Genomic DNA, 20978 nt, shown 5'->3' with positions numbered 1-20978 from the left:
CCCAACCCAGCTGGTAACAAGAACAAACAGGGAAAGCAACAGGAGCTACGGGTTCTTCCAAATGGTGGTAAACCAGTGCTGTCCAGTTAGCCCAGATCAGGACAGCTCTGTTTTAAACACAGCTGAAGTGATGTTTCTTAGGTTAGAAGGTGGATCAGTCCTTCAGTCAACTTAACTGCAAAGAGCATCAAACACTTGAGCCAAGTTTAAAAGCCGACATGTCAGACTGACTTAGCTCTTTAGAACCACTTGGGGTGTGCCATGTCCTTGGGGCAGAGTAGGCAGAGATGTATAAAAAAAGTTTTGTTGACATTTAAATATATTTCTATACGAATGTCTCACAGAACAAAAAAATAAAATCTTTCCATCACAAATACTGCAGCATGAAAATAAACACTTACCAAAATAAACAATGAGTGATATACATATATATATATTTGGGGGTGGATACGATAGAGTGAATCATATTGTTGCTTTTTAAGTCACAAAAGCACAATATAAATACGGAATTTCCTATGAACTCTTTTCCCTGTTGTAATAAAAATACATTCTTTACAGTTGAAGTAAAACTAGTGCAAGTCCGTGCTGCTGCCGCCGCGGCGCTGCGGGCCAGCCCCCATCATTGACACGGCACTTCGTACTTAAAGATGACGCTGAAGATCTTCCCCCCCAGGCGGTCAGCGAGCCACGAGTTCTTGATCACAGCCAGCTTGAGGCTCTCGCACTTGAAAGCCGCGTAGTAGTTGGTGTGGATGGCACGGCCCATGCCCTCGATGATGACCAGGTCTGTCTTGCGCTCCCGCACCAGCACAGCCAAGCCTTTGTCCAGTCGGCTGAAGGAGAGCTCTGGTTAGGAACAGACCTTACGCGTGCCGCAAGTGAGAGATGGGTGGTTCTAGGGGCTCTGGACATACAATGGGTGGGATACGGCTTTTCAGCTGGAATTACTGATGCCAATCAACAGGAACTCTTAAAGGCAATGAGACTGAATCGTAGTTTTAGAGCTCCATCCCCAGCACACTTGGGATTTCCCAGGAAACACACAGGGAAGTTCTGTTCCCCCAGAGAACTGAATTGACAATAACCAGGTTAACAACATGGAACACTGCCTGTGCTCGAAGGGATTTCCTGGTCATGCGCCGGATTTAACTGAGCTGCTCCTGACCATGGCCACGTGTCACTGCTCAACACACGATGATAAGGCAGATACCCAACAACGAGGAAGGGCTGATCAGGACCACAAGTCTGTAAATCCAGACTAAGCAACGTTACTGGTTGTCTGGAAGTGATTCCTATCGGAAAGGGTGGCTGAGATCCTCCAGTGCTGAGTCTCGGAACGTTCTGCAGCTGATGGAGACAAAGAACAGATGGGGACTTTGCCAACATACCTGAGATCTAGGCACGGAGAACTCGAACCCGTCTGAACCAAGAGCAGCTTCTCCTCCTTCAGGGCAGATCTTGAAGAAGAAAGACAACGACAAAACCATTAAATGTCATGGAAATCTGGTACTAAACCCATGACAACAACTGCCTGAGGCTGCTCTGCAAAGGCTTTTTCCCTGCTAGGGTTCCAGCAGGGAACACAACGCTTCCTTCAACAAAAGGCTTATTTGGTCGGCTGCGTATCCTCCACAGGGCTACTCTGTATGTGACATCTCTGCATTTGCCTCTGTTCTTTCTAACACAGCTTCATGTTTTAGCAGCTCGAGTGCTCATCAGGGAAGACACAGAAAAGAAATACAATTATGGGTTGTTAATAAAGATCTGATCTGTAAATTGTTCACCTTAATGAAAGTACAAGTCCTGCCCTGGCTTCCAGATTCCAGACACAAATAAACACAGCTAAATATGTAACAAGGAACTTGCTTTTCCCTTCCCTGTACTGTTCAATACACAATGAAGGCTGGGAATGTGCTTACTGAATGATGGGATCCATTGCTGCTATCCGCTCAGTCACGATCAGGGATTCGCTGTAGGTGACATCGTTCAGGGCAGGGCCAGAGTTACAGGCCAGTATAACCTGAGGTAAGGGTCCAGAAGAGTCCACTGGTTAATGCAGTGCATGTGTGGTGGCAGAGCTGCTTGTCTAAGTCATCGAGCCCTGACTTACTGTACAGAAGAGGAAATGCGAAGAGGAAGGCAGGAGGCCCAGAGCTCATTCTCCCTCAGTTAACTGCTATTTTGGGACTTACGACCCTCAGCACCCTCACAGGGAAGAGCTTCTGCCTAAGAGCTCATCTCAGTCTCCCCTCTGGCAGGTTAAAGCCTTCCCCCTTGGCCTGTCCCTACAGGCCCTTGTCCAAAGCTAATCTCCAGCTTTCTTGTAGGCTTTGGAGTTCCAGGGGTAGGGATTAGTCCCAGTTTTGATGCCAGGAGCCAGTCTGGTCAAGAGTACTGCAGGTGGATAGTTGGCAATTACCAAAGCTCTGTTACACGGTGAATTCACAATGAAACCCACTCACCTCTGTCCCTCTAGAAAGGAGCTCTCTGACAAAAGGAAAGACTCCTAAAATTATGTCTATTCCACTGTTATCTGCGAAAATTAAGGCACATTTATGAGGGGGACCCTCCTGAAAGAGAAAACCAACGTATTCAGGGTTGAGTTCACAGCTCATTTCAGTGCACAGTCTGTGTTATTTACAACTACTCACTTTAAGACCCCACATTTTATAGCCTCAAACACTTGGCCATTTTGGTTCTCTAGCAGCAGCACAACTCATCAGAACACCACACCCTCAGTCTCAGGGGAAATTAAGTTCCCTAGTGGTGTCTTTGCACAGTAATTTAAAGCAGCCTTCAGTAACTCTGATTTCTTTGAGAGGCCCTTCAACCTCCATTCATATAACCTGTACTGGAATTAAAGACAGCAGCTCTGAACAGGAGCATCCTTGGAGGCTGGAGGAGGAGCAGCAGCTGCTGGTGTGATGTGGTGGTCATCGGGGTGCACCTACCTCGGTGGCTGTTTTAAGCTACCCTGCTGTAGGGTGACAGGATTCCCCCTGCCAGGAAAGGGCAGGATGTGCTGCTGGGGGCAGTGACATCCTAAAATGCAAAGAGATTCCCTCTCCTCCGTTAACCTTTCCATCAGTTCTCAAGCTGACATTATAAACTCGGCTCCCTCCAGTTCACACCAGCAGCAGCAATTTCATAGTGAACAACACTTCATTCTTAACAAAGCACTGTCAGGACAGTGCCTGGCACTGCTCAGCTCTCACGGGTTCTCACAAGGGAGGAGCTGACAGGTTCTGGTTTAAGATGTAAGGAGTTTGAATAATCTACTCACAGCAAAGCTTTGGCTCCCATTGCCCACAGGGATTTACACAGACACAAAAGCTTTTCAATTAACCCTAACGAAGCTGCAACAGAGATCACAGGGGGCAGAAAGGGTTTTGCTAATTGGCGAGTTAATTGCCTTCAGCAAGCTCCTACATTACTGTTGGTTTTAGGCTGGCTACTCAGCCAGAGTAACAAGCCAAATGTTACCTTTGGGCCCAGTGTTCAAAGTTTTGGGTCTAGATGTATAGAAATAAATGTCTTTATAAAGCAGGGGTACAACGTGGTTCCTGTGGAACAGCTCTGGGAGCAACTGGGTCCCAAACTCTGTAGAACCTGAAGGAATACAGCTAAGAAACTTGGTAAGTGATGAAGCGTCAGACTAATCCGTTTTATTCCTTTCTTTATGGTATGGCTGCTGAGTTCCTGGTACTGGGTTACCAGAATGTATTCTGAGTTGTCTGAAGAGGGTTCTGTTAAAGCCCAAGATTAATAAGGTGGGTTTATGATGAATGTATTTAATTACTCATGGTTAGTAACGATTGTGGGTCATACCTTCAGTCGCTCCAGCCACTGGTTGTAGGAATCTTGTAGCCAGGGACGTTCTGTGTCATAGACAAGATCATGTTAGTGTGGCTTTCAGGCAAAGAGGAATTCTGCATGCTATGAAAAGCAGGAGGTGGCTCTTTCCAGGTGTTTAAACATTAAAGCAGTTGAGCTCAGGCTTCTGAACGTTAAACAAAGAATTTCAGAGCTCTGAATTCAGGGAAGAGCCCAACTGGAGCAGTCTTGAAAGGGGCTTTTCCTAACAAAGCAATGAAGTCAGGCAGATTGGCTGCGTGAGGATCCATCCCAGATGGACGGTGTTGTGCCTCCCAGGACACTACCTCCCCGAGTGGGTTAGAACAGTTATGAAAACAGCAAAGACATTCTGAATATCTGTGCAGCTCAGGCCTCGGTTCAAGGAGAGCTTTTCAGATTGCAGTTCCTTTGGCACACAGATGGGAACGTTCCACTCAAACTCTGCAGCCTGTGCTCCAGGTCACCCCAGCGAGCACTGAGGTTTCCAGCTACCTGGGCAGCAGAACTGCCACAATAAACCCGGGCACACAACATCCAGTGCCAGCCACCACCACACATCTCCCTTTACCTTGTAGTTTTGACTTGGCTTCTTCAAATCCAAACTGTGGCTCAGATTCCAGAACGCTGCATCAGAGGGGAAATAAAGGGTATGCAGTTAAGCAGCTTCATCTCAAGTATAGCTCAAATGTTTCCTTAGCAGGTAGTCAGCAATCTGACTGGTTAAAACGGGGAGTGTAGACAGGTCCAGTGAGTGAGAAACAGATACTTTGTGCTTGGGTTAAAAACCGAAGGCTCCGATGTATATTACTGAAGCTGGTTTCTTTTGGCATAAGAACTCTAATTTAACACCCAGATGTTTGCAGGCACTAGACTACAGGCACAAAAGACACCTTTTGGTCTGCAGCCCACCATAAAATGGGGTCATGGGCTAAAGTCTCAGTGACACAGTCTCCTCTGAAGGCTGAACTACAAGAGTTTTTGAAGCTGTACCTGTGTGGCACAAAAAGGGATTAAAATAACCAGACCCAGGTTTTCAAAGGTACTGCCAGGAACTGATAGTAAAGTAGCCCCAGACATGTGGGTGGTGAGGAGGACTTCCACAGTGAGGTGACTTGGTTCTAAGATGTCAGTACCAATATTACAGCATGTGGGCACTGCTTGTCAGTTCAGTCTCATGAAGTTCCTTGAATCCAGCACTAAATGACATTTAACTCAGTATCTCTCAGTTCCTTCCTTAAAGACTTAGATTTGTACTATCAGCCCCCCCAAAAGACAGTTCTAGAAGTGAGATTCCTCACACAATGCTTGTAAAGAAACAGCCAACACCTGATGCAGGTTTAATACAAGCTACAGTTAGATTGGTGCACTTAATTCTCTACAGAAAATAGAACAATTGGATATTCTGAATCTTAAAGGGTACTTTTAAAACATTTTGAAACATTGAACACCTACTCTGAGACTGCTTTTGCTCCCCAGTCAAAGACATTCCCCGCAAGAAGTCCTTTCACCAGAGCAAACTGCCTCTCCTCCCAGTCTAATGAATCCAAAGACTCTATTACGCTGTGGAAACATTTTAAGGCTATGCCATTTTCTTTCTGCTTTATCTGTAAGAAAGACATGAAACAGTGGATTTATAGACAAGAACTTACTACCCATCACTGGTTGTCTCGGTGGCAAGACCACGCTCAAGCATTCTCCTCTACGTTCTTGGCCTCTAATGGACCAACAAGTTACTGTTATCAGCATGCTTGGTATCAAGAAAAAGGTTTCCTGGGATTCTAACAAAAAGCTTTGTTAGTGCAGCCCAAGAATTACTTTGCTTAAGAAGTTCAGGTGCAACAGATCTTGAGCAGGTTGGGGACTGGAGAGTGGGCACATAGAGGGACTTTTGCAGGGCCATGACCCATCAAACCCAGGTAATTACCACGAGCAGGCTCAGCACTGCCTGGCTCACAAACACTGGAGATCTCTGATTTCTGCATCAAGAGTTTCATCATCCCAGATGTTAAAAAGTTCCTGAATTTTTCCTTCAGTGGGATCAGGGTTACACAGCCAGTTATCTTCCCAGCTTCCCCAGTTCTAAACTGACGGGAACACCTCCTCGGGGAGGAGCTGGTTACACTGGTAGCTGACACAGACACCACACACTCAACACCAGTTCTTTTCTCAGAAGTATCAGACAATGGAAGCTGTTAATTTTTATGGTTAGTGTTACCCTCCCCATGCGCATGTTGACAGTCCAGGGTATTATATCCCATTACCATTGCTTCTCCTCAGCGACAACCACCAACTGATTAAAGCTGTTGCAAGGTAGCCAGTTATCGACCCCCCCCCACCCCAAGCCATGACTTACACAAAGCTTCAGAGTATTGAAAAAGTGTCTTGAACTTGGATGTTGTCCACCCTGTAAAGCGGGAACAACTTACCTTTGAATAGGGATCCGGAAAATTGAACTCATTTAAACAGTGTTCCCTTGTATCCAGAAGGCTTCTAACTGTTAAGGTACCATACGCACTTTAAAAGGGGAGAAGGGGGGGAAAAAAAAAGAGATCAACTACTTGTATAGAAAGAAAACTCTTCTCTTTCCTCCATAAGTCACTGCACATCACACAAGCACTTGAAAGTCTTTACATTCCACACGTGCTAAACACTGCCTCTAAGTGGCAAATCTGCTGTACAGGTCACTTAAATACAGAGTGGGAAGATGTTCAGAGCAAAGCTGGACACTGGCATTAACATGCTGCCATGTTAAATAAGCAGGTAGCAATTTTAAATAATAAATTTTTAAATATAAACCCATCTAATTTTTCCATTACATTCCAATATACGAGACCCAAAAGTTCTGTGCAGAGGACCTGATGTTTGGCACATCACCTTGTTAAAGCCTTCGGCCTACCCAGTCTTCAGCCTGCTCTGCTTTGTAACCTAAGCAGCTTTTAGTTAGTTTTTCGTTAGCTTTTAGTTTGCTCTGCTCGAAACAAACAGCAAGTGATGAAAAGGGAACACAGAGACACTTACAAGGGCTGCTGCCTGAGCGTCTGCAGCTTGTTCCAGTACTTCTGCCGGAACTTTTCGGCTCTCTCCAGAGCATCCATGGAGTCTGGCTGGCTGGCTGCAGCACGCTTTGCCACCTGGCAGGGAAACGAGGCAAGACACAAGTTACCACATGAATTCTTCCTCCATGTAACTGATCTGAAGTTTAGCCTGAGAAATAACCCCTCCATCTGCTCTTCAGTGCCTGCATGTATCTAGTCCCTCCCACACAGCATCTTCCAGCTTTCCTTTATTCCAGCCACCAAAGAATAGTTAATTTTAAATACCTCCTGTCTTCCCAAAGGATTTCAGCTTCATTTTCAAGACTGTACTTTCAGAAATTAAACACAACTTACTTACATGAGGGAGGGAAAAAAATAACATGCACACACACATAAAAGGAGAAACAGGCAGGAATTTAACAGTCTGCATTAACCCACTGTGTCTTTCTCTTTACTGCAGTATGGGTTTTTCCCAGCCCTTTTCCTCCTGACACTCACTCATGAAGTTTCTGATTTGTTTATTAAGCATAAACAGCTCTTAAATACTAGCAGGCACTGACTGAATCGGTTTTACAATGCAGAAGCAATACCTCATGCCTGATTAGGGCCAAGGCCCTAACGCTTGGCCTTTCTGGCCTTTGATGGCCTGACCATCCTGCTTGCCAGCTCTGTATGAAGAGGTGGTAAGTGTCATTAAGAGAGATGTTTTAAAAGCACCACCAGAGAACACAAACCTTTACACAATAGGTTCCACGCAGCAGGTGCATTTTGCAGGGTTAACATGCTGGTCCACAGAAGATTTATATACTAAATATTTGTGTCACTCACACATATGACTGTTTGTGATATTTACCCCATCCAGAGACTCCTCAAAGCAGGTGAGCCAATATTTTCTGGCCATGGCATCATCTGTGAGGTCAACAGTGTCTGGAATATAGGTTGATGGGTCTTTCAACAGTGGCAGGTTCACAAGCGGTCTCTCCAACCTATCCATTTCAAGCATGTCAAACTAGGTGGAAAAATGAAAGAGATTTATTAGGACTTACTCAAAAATAGACTCATAACAGATTTACTTGTACAAGGGCTACAGAAGTCCGTCCATCCACAGCTGAGAGTGACAAGTTTGTAGACAACTTTATGTCACCATAAATAATCCACTCCCCTGCATGGATTATTTATCTGTGCCCATCCTGCAGACGGAGATTATCAAAGCTTCAGGCTGAAAACTTACTATAGGCCCTCTAGTTTATTATTATTTTCCTTCCCTTCCTCCCCAGATCTGCTGGGCTATCAAGTTCAAGGAGCACAAAGAGCTGAGCACAGGATTATTTGTAAAGGAATGCTGCTATGTTGCTTCACAACTTCCCTTTCAGAGTCCTGGTAAGTCCCCAAAACTTTTCCTCATGTCTTGTAAAAACAATGCTTGGGATCAGATTTCTAAGGACACAGATTAATTTAATGTGAAATATGCGTCGTTACACAGCTCTGTACCGAAAGTGTGCCTTATTTCTTGCATCTGAAAAAACCTGAGCACGTTTATCTGTACTTTATACAACTACCTAATCACATCGCATCTGCCAACAGAAACACTCAGCCTAAGTAAAGATTAAAGCCCACAAAGTGACAGGTCTTTGTGCACACACACTAAAGTGGCTGTTACAGAACAAGTGTCTTCAGTATTAATTCAACTGCTGGAAAGTAGACATTAGTGAACTGTGACTGTTGCAAAGAGATCCCACTTTATGTGAACAAAGTGAGTGCCAAGCAATAGAAGAATTCAAAATGGGGCAGCTGTGGACAGCACATTACAGCTGGTTTGACACTCTTATACCATTGCCAGCATGAAAAAATATCATCTCTCACAGAGTAAAGGCTTGACAAACAACAGATCATTACCTCTGCATAAATGCTTTTAAAATCTGTAATACATTTTCTCATTAAGAAGGATGGGGGTGTTATTTTTTGGTCACACTTGCAATCCACAAATTTATTAACCCAATTTCAGTTATGGCAGAGCTGAGAACTCGACGTTTTTACATACAGGCACAACCCACAAAATCCATCATCTGCAGCTCATAGTGGACTTATATGGGAAACCATTCAGTAAGAGCTCTGCACCTCGTCTTCAGGCCTAAAAAAGCTGAGCAACTAACAGAAAACAATGAACCAAAGCCAAGACCTGCTTCTCCCACCCCATTCCCTATAGCAAGGAAACCAATTCCTGAAAACTGGAAAGAGATAAATCATTGGTTGAGGACATTTAAGCAAACTTGACATGAAAAACACTGACATGCAGACTAGTAACACAGTAAAACAATGAGCTCCACTATTCTAGCTCCTTTCAAAAGCACTTCAGTAGATGAAGTATTAGAATAGTTTAAGAACCTGAAGGTATTTTCTGGGTGCTTACTGGATGCCAGTTTCACTGTGCAATCGGAATTACTGTATTGTCAGTGTGTTTAAGAGATGACTGGGCTCATACTCTTCTGTCCAATTATATATATCTCTTCTCATAGGAAGTAAATAAAAGCTGCTTAAAGACAGGGGAACATCGAATTCAAAATTCTGAAGCACAATATTTCAGCTACTTCAGAGAAACAGTAAGAGATGAATGTTCCCCCCACCCCACTTTGGTGAAGGACACCAAGACAAAGTAGCAGCCACCATCTGTTTTTATGAGACATTACAACAAACCATCACACAAGACAACATCACACAATACAAGACACCATATTAATCACTTTTTTGGTAAGAAGGAGCCCCAGTGGCAGGAAGCAACCAGCTTGAGAATAATCATCTGTTTTCAAATAACCATTACTAAGAGAAAGCACTTAGTTCTAGAAAAGACAACCACATACTGTACCACTCCTTGTTCTCTGCATAGGGTAAACATCAGGGGATGTGCTCATAAGACCAGAACTCCCAGCGTAATTCTCTCCCCAGCTATACTGATTTGGATCTAGAAAAGAGAAAGACAGAAACACACATAATCTGAAAATAAAACTGAGAATACTCCCATGAGTGAGTCTAGAGCTAGCATCCCTTCAGAGAAGGTGCCTCACTACCAAAGCCATCTTCCCTTGTCTTTGTAAGTAAACAATTTCCCCTCCAACCCTCTAAAGAAACATTTCAACCACTCAGTGAATTACCTAGCTCTGAAGAGCTTCAATCTGAATGAGACATAAGACAACAGCTGTAAAATCAGTCTTTTTTTAACCCCCTTCCCTTGCCATTAAGGGCTATAACCAGCATGCCTTCAAAGCCCTATTGCTAATCATGATTTCTTGTTTCTAAATCTAGATCCAGTATTAACAAAATGTAATCACTAAAGCACAATGTAAGTTCCACACAAACACTAAAGTTACTTCTAAAAAGTTTTTAGAAATAAGTTTAATTAACTTGAGATGTACAGTATATGCTGCAAAAGCAACGTCTGTAATTCCTCAGTAGCTGGTTCCTTGCCCATATCTACAAAATGGGTATGAAAATTATTCCACATCCATAATTCTAAGGTCTACTTGATACTTACTAAGTACCATTAACAACCTCTCTATGTTCCATTCTAACTAATATACTTACTGGCTTGCTTGTGCATCAGCAAGAAATAAAGAAAAAGACAAATGGCAGAGTTCAACCAAAGCACCCTAAACCCAAAGAATGCTGGACAGAAGTGTCTCATCCTTCATAAATGTGTGAGGCTTTTCTCTCTCAAAGGAACACAGTCTTCTTCAGTGCATTAACTGAATTCAGAAGCTGGCTTCTTAAAGAGGAGGAAAGTTCTCAGAAACAACATTTCCCCAACTTGATTTAGTTATGAGTGCTCTCTGCAGAAATCCTGCTGGCTTCTCAAAGCTGAGCAGGAGAAATGGTGAGAAATTAAGATGTCCCTGCCAGGATATATAAAACCAAAGCCCAGCATCTGTGTTTATTAGTGTCAAAGGTATTTATTTGGGCAAAAACTTACATGCAGCCTCTTAAGAGAAACTTGGACATTACACTGACATTTCAGAACACAGCATATACAGAACAGAGCAGTGCTGTACTTACTGTCTTGTTCAGCTCCTTTTAAAAATGCCCCAATGGCTCCCAGGTAGCCTTCATGTCTCAGGAACAATGCCTGAACCTCTCCCTGCCACAATATGAAACATTGCAATTGGATGGTCCCTGCTGGCTAATATGTACTTCTTTGTCACTAGTTTTACACTTAAATTTAATAGAAACAACTAAAAGATGGTAATATTAATTTGTGCTATATTCTAATACATTCAGTAACTTTAATGGTGCTTCTGAAACACAGCTTCAGGAGGAACTGCTTACAAACATCATTCCACAGTTATTAAACAGCTGGGGAAAAAAATACATGCAGAAGTGGTGTGTATTCTATGCCTGCACAACCACAGAAGCAGAGGGAAGCCAGTGCCTCCACTAGAAAAGACCACTGCATCACGCCATGAATATTCAAATCCTCTTGCTTAAACACGCTGGCAATATCAGCTCATCTGATTTCTAGGTCACCAACCTAAGTGTGTGCCACTGTGCACTGTACACATTTGAGACATTGTTCATTACCTTGGTTTCATTACACTGCTGTTCGACAACATGCGGACACTCTGTATATTATCCATAGACAAGCATTTCCCCCATCAAATTCATTTAATTGTTAATATAATACGTGAATGTTAGGGAGAATAAGAACACCCTCCATCCTAGCAGCAGGGTCCCTTAGCTTTCCTAGGCAGGGCTGGGTGAGACACTGCTTTCTGTACAGGAGAGCCAGCTACATCTGCAGCAGCCGCTGGAACAACAGCTAACACTGAGGTCAGCTACAATTCCTGGAGAGACTGCGATGTGAATCACTAAATAGATGAAGCTATTCTTACAAGAATCTAAAGCTGCAGTTTTGCAATAGTTTTCTCGAAACCCAACAGTTTTACAGAAAGGGACCACAATGGCAAAATAAAGGGGGGGGAAAGCAGCATACAGGAGTCTCTTGCCCAAAGCATTGAGAAGAGAAAAAAAATGGTCCTGCCTATTCTATCAAATTACAAAAGTGCAGAACTAATCTCCCTGTAAGAACCACTAAGTGAGCTTTTGGACTTGACAGTTTTTCTTGTGAAAAATCTTCAGCATTTTCCACATCTTCAAAACCTGTAAAGAACTAGGGCTCATTTGTTCTGGGGGTTTTGGGTATTTTTGAACAACAAAGCCACCACACTAACTATCTCAGCAGAACTATCCCACATTGCATAGCCTAGGGGGTGAAAAGAAATAGATGCAAGTCAGCAAGAGGAATTGAATAACAATGTTAGCTATGAAGAGAATAGTGAAAACTCATTACTTGGCAGCTACAAGACAGACTGTCAATCAAAAACTAATAATAAAGAGGGAGAGGGAGGGAGAGAAAGAGAGGCCAGACAGAACTCCCAGACATTTCACATTGATTTTACCCCTCCCACAACAGATCTTTATAGCCCTACTTGCCTACCTAATCAGCAGACCTCTACGCTTACTTTATGTGTAATTCCACTTATTAAAGTCCCCCAACAACCTAGAAAAATAACTAAAATTTGACTTTGCTATCAGGAAAATCTCTGCTTCATTACCTTGGAGAAGAAGTTGATACTGTAGGTTATTGTGCGCATAGTAACAGGGTGACCTCGAATAAAGAATCCTCCAAAATATATCTTCTCTAAGTTATGGAGTTTGGCGTAGAGGCAGGCGAGCTGACCAATGTCATTGCTGATCATATGTAGTAAACTTTTTGCCATATCTTCTTTGGAAAATTCTTAAAGGAAAGAAATAGTAAACTAATTGAAACACAGATGAAGAATCCTCAGGTAGACTGTGCTTCTCTAACAGACAGCCTACAGGTGGAGGAAAAAATATCCAGTGCGACCAATCTCTATGGGTATGGAAAGGTGCTCACATCCCCAAAACATCTCTTACTAAAAAGTACTTCAAACAACAAGGAGTTTATATTTGAGTGAAGATATCATGTAAGACTCTAAGCCTCTGTTAAACATTGCTTGAAAGAAACCTGCTTGAAAGGCCAACAGCAATGGCAAGAACTCCATTTCTTCTCTCTAGGAACCACAGATGATGGTTCATCCATCCAGCTTGACCTGAGATGAGCTGCAGCAAATAATAATGCAAATAAAATTGCAAATGACAGTAAATCACTGCCATGGGTCCTTTTCTGGACCAAGAAAGCCACATGTATTTCCCACAGGAATGAATTCCCAGTAGGCTAACTAGAGAACTATTTTTCTTGTTTGCCTGAAATTATGCAATCCCAAACTGAAATGTGATTTAGCAAATAAAATATTGTGCAGGCAAAACACATGTAGGCAAGATGATGGAAAGGAGTGGTGGTTATTTTCCAGCTCTACTTGTTAGATCATTATGAACAGCAGATTCCCAAGGGTCAGAGGAGATGGTGGCATTTCTTCTCCTTATTAGTTTTGAATCATGACTCTAAGTAACTGAGCAACACAAGCAGTGCTCCAAGTCCCCTCTCAGCCGAGCACGGGGAAATGGCTAAGGCAAGGTATGTTTATGCTGATGAAGCTGGCAACTGTTTTTCCATCCATTTAAGTGTTGAACCTAGCACAAGCAGCAAATCCAGGAAATATAAAGTAATTAATCTATACCAAATCTTGAGTAGATCTTTTATACACTGATACCTTTATCAGCTGTAGTAGATTTCCCAAAGCTGCTAGCAATCAGATTTCCACTTAGGCCCAGGGTCTGGTAGGCTCCTCCATATACATCTTTCACCAGCATGTCTACATTTGTGTGCTGTCCCTTGGAAGCAAGTTGCAGCAATTCATCAAATTTCTGAGGATGAAAGGCAGAGTTACTCCAGCTTTCCTGGACAGACAGAGAACCTTGCCCATAAACCCAGAGTTCTGCAGCACCTTTACTGGTTTGGGCTTGTCTTAGAATCAGTCTGGCAGCAAAGGGTGCCTTATTCCTAATAGTAATTAAGTCCATTATCTTATCAGACAGACTGGTCTTAAGCAAAGCTCCTTTAATGATGAAAAGCATAACTCTCCTCTTCTACAAAATCAGGAAGCATTAAGAGCACACATTATCATGTTCTAAGATTAACTTTTAAAAGCACCAAACAAATTATTGCAAGTATGGGTCTTCCCTTTGACATTTTCTTATTTGATGCATATGTAGCTTTAGCTTTCTGTACACTGCTGACATTTAGGAACACCTATTTAAACCACATGGATCTTTGAGACAGGAAAAAGCAGCATGATTTAAGAGCTGAGTTAGGCAGAACAGTACTAAACCAGGCCTTATTCTGGCAGATCACCAAGCTGGGATTGAAGTGATGAACCCCTGAAACCATAGTGTGAAACAGAGAGGTAGAATTCCTCCTCTCTGTTCCCAGATATTTTACAGTAATTGGGTGTTCTCTGCTTTTCTTCTGCAGACCATGTGGAAGGAATTAGGTGGGCATTTCATGTTGAACAAGAGCATAGAAAATTGACAGGCCACTTTGAGGAGGCTATTCTCCGCACTACAAACAGTGCTCATCCTTGCAGACAAGCCCAAGCAGGATAATTATTTTGCCACTAATGATCATCTTACCCTTTTTGGCCCTACATTCTACCAGTATCTTTTTGCATTTAAAGATTCCTTTGAAAATATGAACATAAGTCAAGGACTCAGCCTTGTTATCTAACAGTGTGGGACCACAAGCACCTATGGAGAGTATTGAAATTGTTCTGAGCATTGCAGAGCTGCCTGCTCTGTTTCTGCACCAGGAGAGCAAATCTTCGAATAAAAAGTGAAACACGCCAAGAGACACATAATTTTTTTCATTTTTTTAGTACTCCAATGTTAGACTTCTGGTTTCCCACAGAAACCTATTTTAAAATAATTATTTCTCCCTACTGTCATTCTAACGTTTCCAGCTTCCTCTTAGCATCTCATTTAATCCCACATCCCTTAAAACTGACACTTTGATACCTTTGTTTTTGTAAGCAGTGCTCCAAGACCCCAGAAGGTTCCACCTCCAATTGAGCTCCCTCCAATCCATTCAAATTTGTCTTCTGTTTCTACCTGTTAATAAAACAAGGCATATTTTCTAGAAAGTCCTATTTTAACTACAAACAGTTACATATGAGAACACATGGGTTTTTTTGAACAGTGGAATTCGTGTAGGTGGAACTCTTTAACTATGTAACTATCAGGTGAGAAGTGCATGTTCCTCATACCCTAAGCAGTTCCTGAAATGTTTGTATTTAATTCTTGGCCAATAACCCTAAATACAGACATAAAACTTGGTCCCCTCCATAGTGTATCAAACCAAACCAATATTAAAAATCACTTTGATCTGACAGCCTTTGTCCTTATCAGTTAATATAACAACTTCTTTAAACACCAAATTACATGTGATTAAAAAGAAACTATGGGAGTGAGTGAAAAAGCATTCATAACTCTGTAAGAAAGGGAAATTGAGAAATTTTCTTTCTAAGCATTATTAGAAACAACTACTACTCTAAAAAAGCAAGATGCTTCAGATCACCTTTATCAAATTCTACAATAAAACATTTTAGCAACTACTCACCTTCACTATAGAAACCCCAGAGCCAATATTCACCAGTAAATAAGGAAAAATGTTTGGGTCATTCGTCTGAAATCGGAATTCTGTATCTGAATCTTTCTGGTATGCAAACACTTCATGGGGTATGTTCCTTAGCACAAAGTTGCATCCTTTAATTAGACAGGTCATTACATCTTCTTTATCTACTCTGAGGGGAAAGGGAAGAAAAAACCCCTTACGTAAATGTAAGAACAGGAGATAGTAACCCACACTGCATGGCAAGTCCAGCTCTCTTAAAACATGAAACCTACTTCTGCATATGTTCTGATGTTCATCCTCTATGCCAGTACACACGGGCCAAAGTTAGACTGGAGTTACACGGTAACTTTAATCTTACATTAATCGTGCTGTCATTAAAAATAATCCTGCTCCCTTGTTTGCCTGTTTACACCGCCTCTTTAGGGCACTGGTGCTAGCACAAGCATATGTGCACCCCTGCAACAAAGTAGGTCAGGAAACTAATCTGGAAAGTAGCCTAACAAAATTTCCTAACACGGAATACTTTTCTATCACTCTTCCTCTTCCTTCTCAATAGAGGAAAAAACACTTCAGCACTTGTCTGTGACAGACTGAAGTGACTGTGAGGGGCCTACTATTGGGATTGCTAAACACAGAAAAAAAAGACTTCTTACAAGAATAATAGGATTCATAACAGTATATATCCTGAATATGGAGCTTGGGAATATGATACATAATTTCAATAAGGTGAATGATGTAGTTAAGCCAGCTAACACTGACTTCTGTAAACTTCTATATCTTATATATTGTTACTGATTTATGGTAAATTTCTCACATGAAATATCACAAGAGTTGTTGAGAACACAAACCAAGCACAGATATTCACGTCAACTAATACAGAATGTTTGTCAGGATGGAGAAGGTGCTGCTTTTTGGGCCTGTGGACCAATTAAGTATGTCATGATAAAGTAAAAACCAAAGAAACAAAGACCAGGTGCCCCACATGAGAAGTGGGAATTGCCTCCTTGACTTGATTAGCACCAGCCAGTAAGGTACTGATGTAGGCTGGTTTGAAAAAGAGTTAACAGAATCCTGCCTATCAGGACAAGAAAGTAATTTGGAAAAGTAGTATAAAAGAAGATGACCACAGTGCCTTATGGAACTGCAGTGGGAGAGGAGCCTTGGAGTTCTCAGTAGTAACATCAGGTATGTTTAACATTGGTATAAATTATAATGATATTTTTATCTGTACCCACAGTATCTTTTTAGCTTGTGGTGTTTGATAAAGATGTGTGTAACTGTAACTTTATGAGGCTGTGGATTCATGAGACTGCCCTTTAGTCTCCTGCAAGCCTATGCTTCTGCATGAAGTTTATATAGGAGCTATGCAATAAGTTGCTGTATGATATTAATTACTTCTGAGCATGCACAGAAAAATGTTAGAGGCTTTTGGAACGCTTGAGAGCTTAGGCAATTACAGAGATTAGGTATATAAGGAAAAAAAGTGTCTACTAATAATATTTTGGTTTGTAGTAATAGTTGTCAAGTGGATTTCTTCTTAAAATTTAAGTAGAAGGTCTGACACACTTAAACACAGTAATGGATCAAGGATTCCCAGTGAAAATTCTTGTTACTAATGAAATTACCAACTACTTGATTTCCAATATGACTCTGTTTTATATACCACTGACAGTTTTGTGCATTTGGAGCTCTGCTCCATTAGAGTCTAACGGTATGTCCAAAGCATGCTCCTGATAGTCAGGATACTATCACTGAAGTGCTGCTAAAGTTGAGAGGTGAGAACTAAAAACTGTAATCGGAATAGATTAATGTAACTTAAAAATGGATCCTTTCTAGAAAAAAAGCTGTGATAAGACCTTGCTTTCTTGTTTTTGCTTTCTCCTGAACCCTGTGCTCCTGCCTGTTGGCTCTATGCCTGCATCTCTGCTGTGTCAGCTCATGATAGTGCTATCTTGTGGCATGGGTGGCTTCTGAGGGTGGATGGGCAAAGTGGCAAGTTAGCCTTCTAAAAACTCAAAGAAATTATACACTCCTGTAACTAAGTTTAAATAGTTCTACTTACTTCAAACCCAATTTCTTTTCAATAAGATCTTTGAATTTATAGGCACCACCACCTGTAGCTTTGATGACTTTTGTCTCTGTATTGACAAGATGGTCTTTGATGAAATCTAGGCAGGTTTCAATATAAGTGTTTTCAAATTTAATGAAGTGAAGTCGAGCTGTAATTTCCTCCTGAACAGTTATTTCATACAAAGGTTCATTTTCTATGTCCTTTAAGAGAGAAAAGAGTTTATTACAGATCATTCAGAAGCCTTCCTTGAGAAACAAGGTTATGCTGAATTTCTGAACATAAATTTCTGTGCTTCCTTTGTCTTGAAACTGTTAATGCTATTAAAAACGTAACATCCCAAGCTCTTTCAACGATATTAATTCTCCTTAAGCTGAATAACAGACATTACAAAGAGCATACTTAAACGATAAGAAAGTTCCAGATAAAGCTTCATACAGGACAAGTTACTAGATGAGTTTCAGATGAAACTTGTATTCTACTGTGAGAAGCCAGTCCAGTACTTCACTCGCATGATTCAACCCCATGCAACTGATGAATGATAAAATTCTCACCTTTCCAGAATGATCAAAGGATCTCACTCTAGCCACTTTGTGCTGCACAGTTGAATAATAAGCCAATTTGGTTAATGAGCCACCTGTCAATAAGAAGATGACAGATTATGATTAATGTCTCACCTCAGAGCAAACAATATAATTTATGTACGTTTGCTTTATCTAAGGGTTCTTGGTTTTTAAGATCTCATCAGTTAAAGCCAGATATAATTAAGCTAAATGCAAAATGCAGCGAGCCAAAGAACCCTGGTCTAGAAACTGATCTGGCATGGTTAATTCTGAATGCACTTTCTATAGGAAAAAGCTCTGCTTTTTTTCTTTGTTGGAGAGAAGCCCTTAATTTTAACTCTGCATTAAAAATACCCTGGGCTGCAGACCATAACCACCCTTATCTGTACAGAGGGTCAGTTCTAACTTGGCAACCCTGCTCTTGGAACAGGAGCACAAGGCAGTCAGGTGGTCAGTATCTCTTGTTGTTACAGGCCTAATGTGTAGTTGAATTTAAGTCTGTGTGCATTACTTGTCTCTTGCCAAGTCTTTGGCATGTCACCCCTTTCAGCAAGTTTACCACACATCTTGTAGAACATGCTTTGTACAAGACAGGAAGTAATTATGACCAACCACTGGGTTAAAATTGAAGTCCCACCAGTAAATAACTTAACATGATGAGTAAATTCAGTAGCCCAATGCTCTGCCTTATAAACAAACGTCATCGAGAAATGCAGCATGGGCGTGTTAACAATCAGATAGTGCTTATAGCTTTGCCTGCAACAGTACTCTCAGCTCTTGCATGGTGCTCAAATAAACACAAGTTGTTGCCTTCTGGGGGCTTTCTCCAGCAAAATTTAAGTGAGGTCAACTTAGTGATCACTGACAGACACTCAAAGCATCAAAAGCAGCAAAGCTTTCCTGACCTTACATCAGTGTACTAGCCAATGCATTAAAGTTTCTGGTTAACAAAATGTATACTCTATTCTAGCTTGTTGCTTGAAGGTGAGGGTTTTCTTATTTTCTTAGCTTGGTTTTTAAGAAAACTGAATTTAGTAGCTCTGCCCTATGAGGAAAAACTTCCTTCCAAACCTTCTAAAGGAATTCTGGAGCTTGTGCTGGAATGTCTCACTGCACAACACTGAGAATGACGCATGTACATCAGTAATTTATCACCAGGTAAATGGTATGTAAAGCACAGCTTTACACTTCCTCCCCTTCCTCTCCTAGTTTTGAGCATTTAAATACCTTTGCAACACCAGCTGAGAGATGTGACTAGGCTTTGTAACTAATCCCACAACTCTAATTCCACTCTGATCCCCAGAAAAGACCAAATCCAGCTGTTATTTTATCAGGCATGAAACAAGTATCTTCTGAAGGACCTGGTGGACTTGTGATGCAAGACTGTGTATTATGGTGCATATATTCTTCCCACTATACAGTAAGTCTCCACCACCCAGAGCAACATTAATCAGAGGACTAAGGGAGGCTGGCAGTAGTACCAGTGTACTGTGGCTGAAAAGCACTTGCCTGGTTTTCTTAGTAAATAGTTCCACTAACCTAGTAAGTATAAAATGGAAGCGAAAGGTGTGAATCTGACCTGGCTTTGCCGCTCTCCACAGAATGAATGCTAATCCCTACTCCTTAACAGGCTTAGCCCAGGGTGCCCAGGCCAGCCGCCACCGCAGCCCAGCTCCCTGCTGCCGTGCTCAGGTGTCACTTGGATGTGCAGTACTCCAGCTGTCCCTTGGTGCAGGCTGTTGTACACCAGGAATACTGTTCTCCGGTTGTGCACAGGACATGGGGTGTTTCAAGGGGTGACTGAGGGCGCAAGTACAGACAACGGCTGTTGCAGTCCCAACCCGCTCCCCTCCTGCTTTGCCAGCTCCTTCTTCAAGGTGTGTTCCGGGGGCACGGAGGAGCGGGTGACGGGCCCTGCTCGCCGCGGCCAGCTACCAGGGGGTCTGCACCGGCCCGCCGGCCTCCAGGCCCCGTTACCCTTCTGACAGGACAGTACGCTGTTCCGCCAGGGCGGCCGGCCCGACCCGCCGGCGCTGCCTCTCCCCAGGGCCGCCAAGGACAGCCGCGGCTGCCCCTACCCCGCCGCCGGCCGGCATGCTGGGCCTTGTAGTGCCGCTCCGCGCCTCCGCCATACCGCCACGGCCCGCCGGGACTCCCGGTCCCGTCGTGCCCCGCGCCCCCCAATCGCCGCGCTGCCCGCCGGTAGCTGTAGTTCGCCCGCCGCTACCAGCACCAAACCGTCCGCCTCAGAGGACTCCATCTCCCAGCGTGCCCCGCGCCCGCGGGCCGCCCGGCCCGGTGAGTCCCCTCAGCGGGCGAGAGCCGCCGCCCGTTCCTCGACCATCGCCCCCCACCCGCCGCTCCCCGCCCGGTTACCGATGTCTATGGCAAAGCGCTTGGCGTTCTCCAGGTTGCGGAAGATTTCGTCTGGCGGGAGGGTGATGCTCTTGTCCAAACTGCCGTGACCGCCGCTACCTCGCCCGCCCCGCTCCGCCATTTTGAACGCGACCCACTCCTCGCCCGGCCTTATCGGGATGCAAATGTATGCGCATACATTTGCATGATAACGAGACCGCCGCATAGATTATGCAGATGAGGCGCGAGCCGGCAGGCGCCTGCGGGGAGCGCGCCGAGGCCCCGCCCCCTCACCCGTGCGCGCGCAGGCCCCGTCCACCGGCGCGAGGCGTTACCACAGCGGTGAGCGGCGGGAGGCCGGGGTGCGCCGGGAGCGGAGCCGGGAGCGGGATGTTCCCAAGGGAAGAGCGGATCCAGAGGGGTGGCAGGAGAACACCGGCACCGCCCGTGGACACCCAGCGTTCCGTGCTTGGACAGTGTCGCACCCCACCGGACAGCTCAGG

The 20978-nt window shown here is 43.3% G+C and overlaps 1 protein-coding gene across 1 annotated transcript; it reads right to left on the bottom strand.

Annotated features, from left to right (window-relative positions):
- Positions 1-413: 413 nt before the first annotated feature.
- PANK4 (pantothenate kinase 4 (inactive)) lies at positions 414-20714 on the bottom strand. Its single transcript, XM_061450429.1, has 19 exons — positions 20497-20714; positions 18112-18194; positions 17552-17760; positions 15475-15658; positions 14874-14966; positions 13574-13727; positions 12494-12675; positions 10938-11019; positions 9749-9849; positions 7744-7899; positions 6874-6986; positions 6282-6369; positions 5308-5459; positions 4424-4479; positions 3829-3878; positions 2463-2570; positions 1920-2020; positions 1389-1457; positions 414-833 (listed from the first exon to the last, which is right to left on the bottom strand). The coding sequence occupies exons 1-19, from the start codon at positions 20699-20701 to the stop codon at positions 620-622; spliced, it is 2400 nt and encodes a 799-aa protein (XP_061306413.1). The 5' UTR covers positions 20702-20714; the 3' UTR covers positions 414-619.
- Positions 20715-20978: the final 264 nt, after the last annotated feature.

This window comes from Pezoporus flaviventris, unplaced genomic scaffold (genome assembly GCF_033815535.1).
Source record: "Pezoporus flaviventris isolate CSIRO_AGI_PZ_B2104156 unplaced genomic scaffold, CSIRO_AGI_Pfla_v1 ptg000009l, whole genome shotgun sequence".
Lineage (NCBI taxonomy): Eukaryota > Metazoa > Chordata > Aves > Psittaciformes > Psittacidae > Pezoporus > Pezoporus flaviventris.
This window is presented reverse-complemented; position numbering and strand designations above follow the sequence as displayed.

Excerpts from the sequence above, each read along its gene's own strand:
- PANK4 (XM_061450429.1), bottom strand. The coding sequence starts at position 20,701 with ATGCGGCGGTCTCGTTATCATGCAAATGTATGCGCATACATTTGCATC. Across the intron at positions 18,195-20,496 it reads GCGCTTTGCCATAGACATCG|GTGGCTCATTAACCAAATTG; the intron begins GTAACCGGGCGG and ends TCTTATTGACAG. Across the intron at positions 17,761-18,111 it reads CCTTTGATCATTCTGGAAAG|GACATAGAAAATGAACCTTT; the intron begins GTGAGAATTTTA and ends TCTCTCTTAAAG.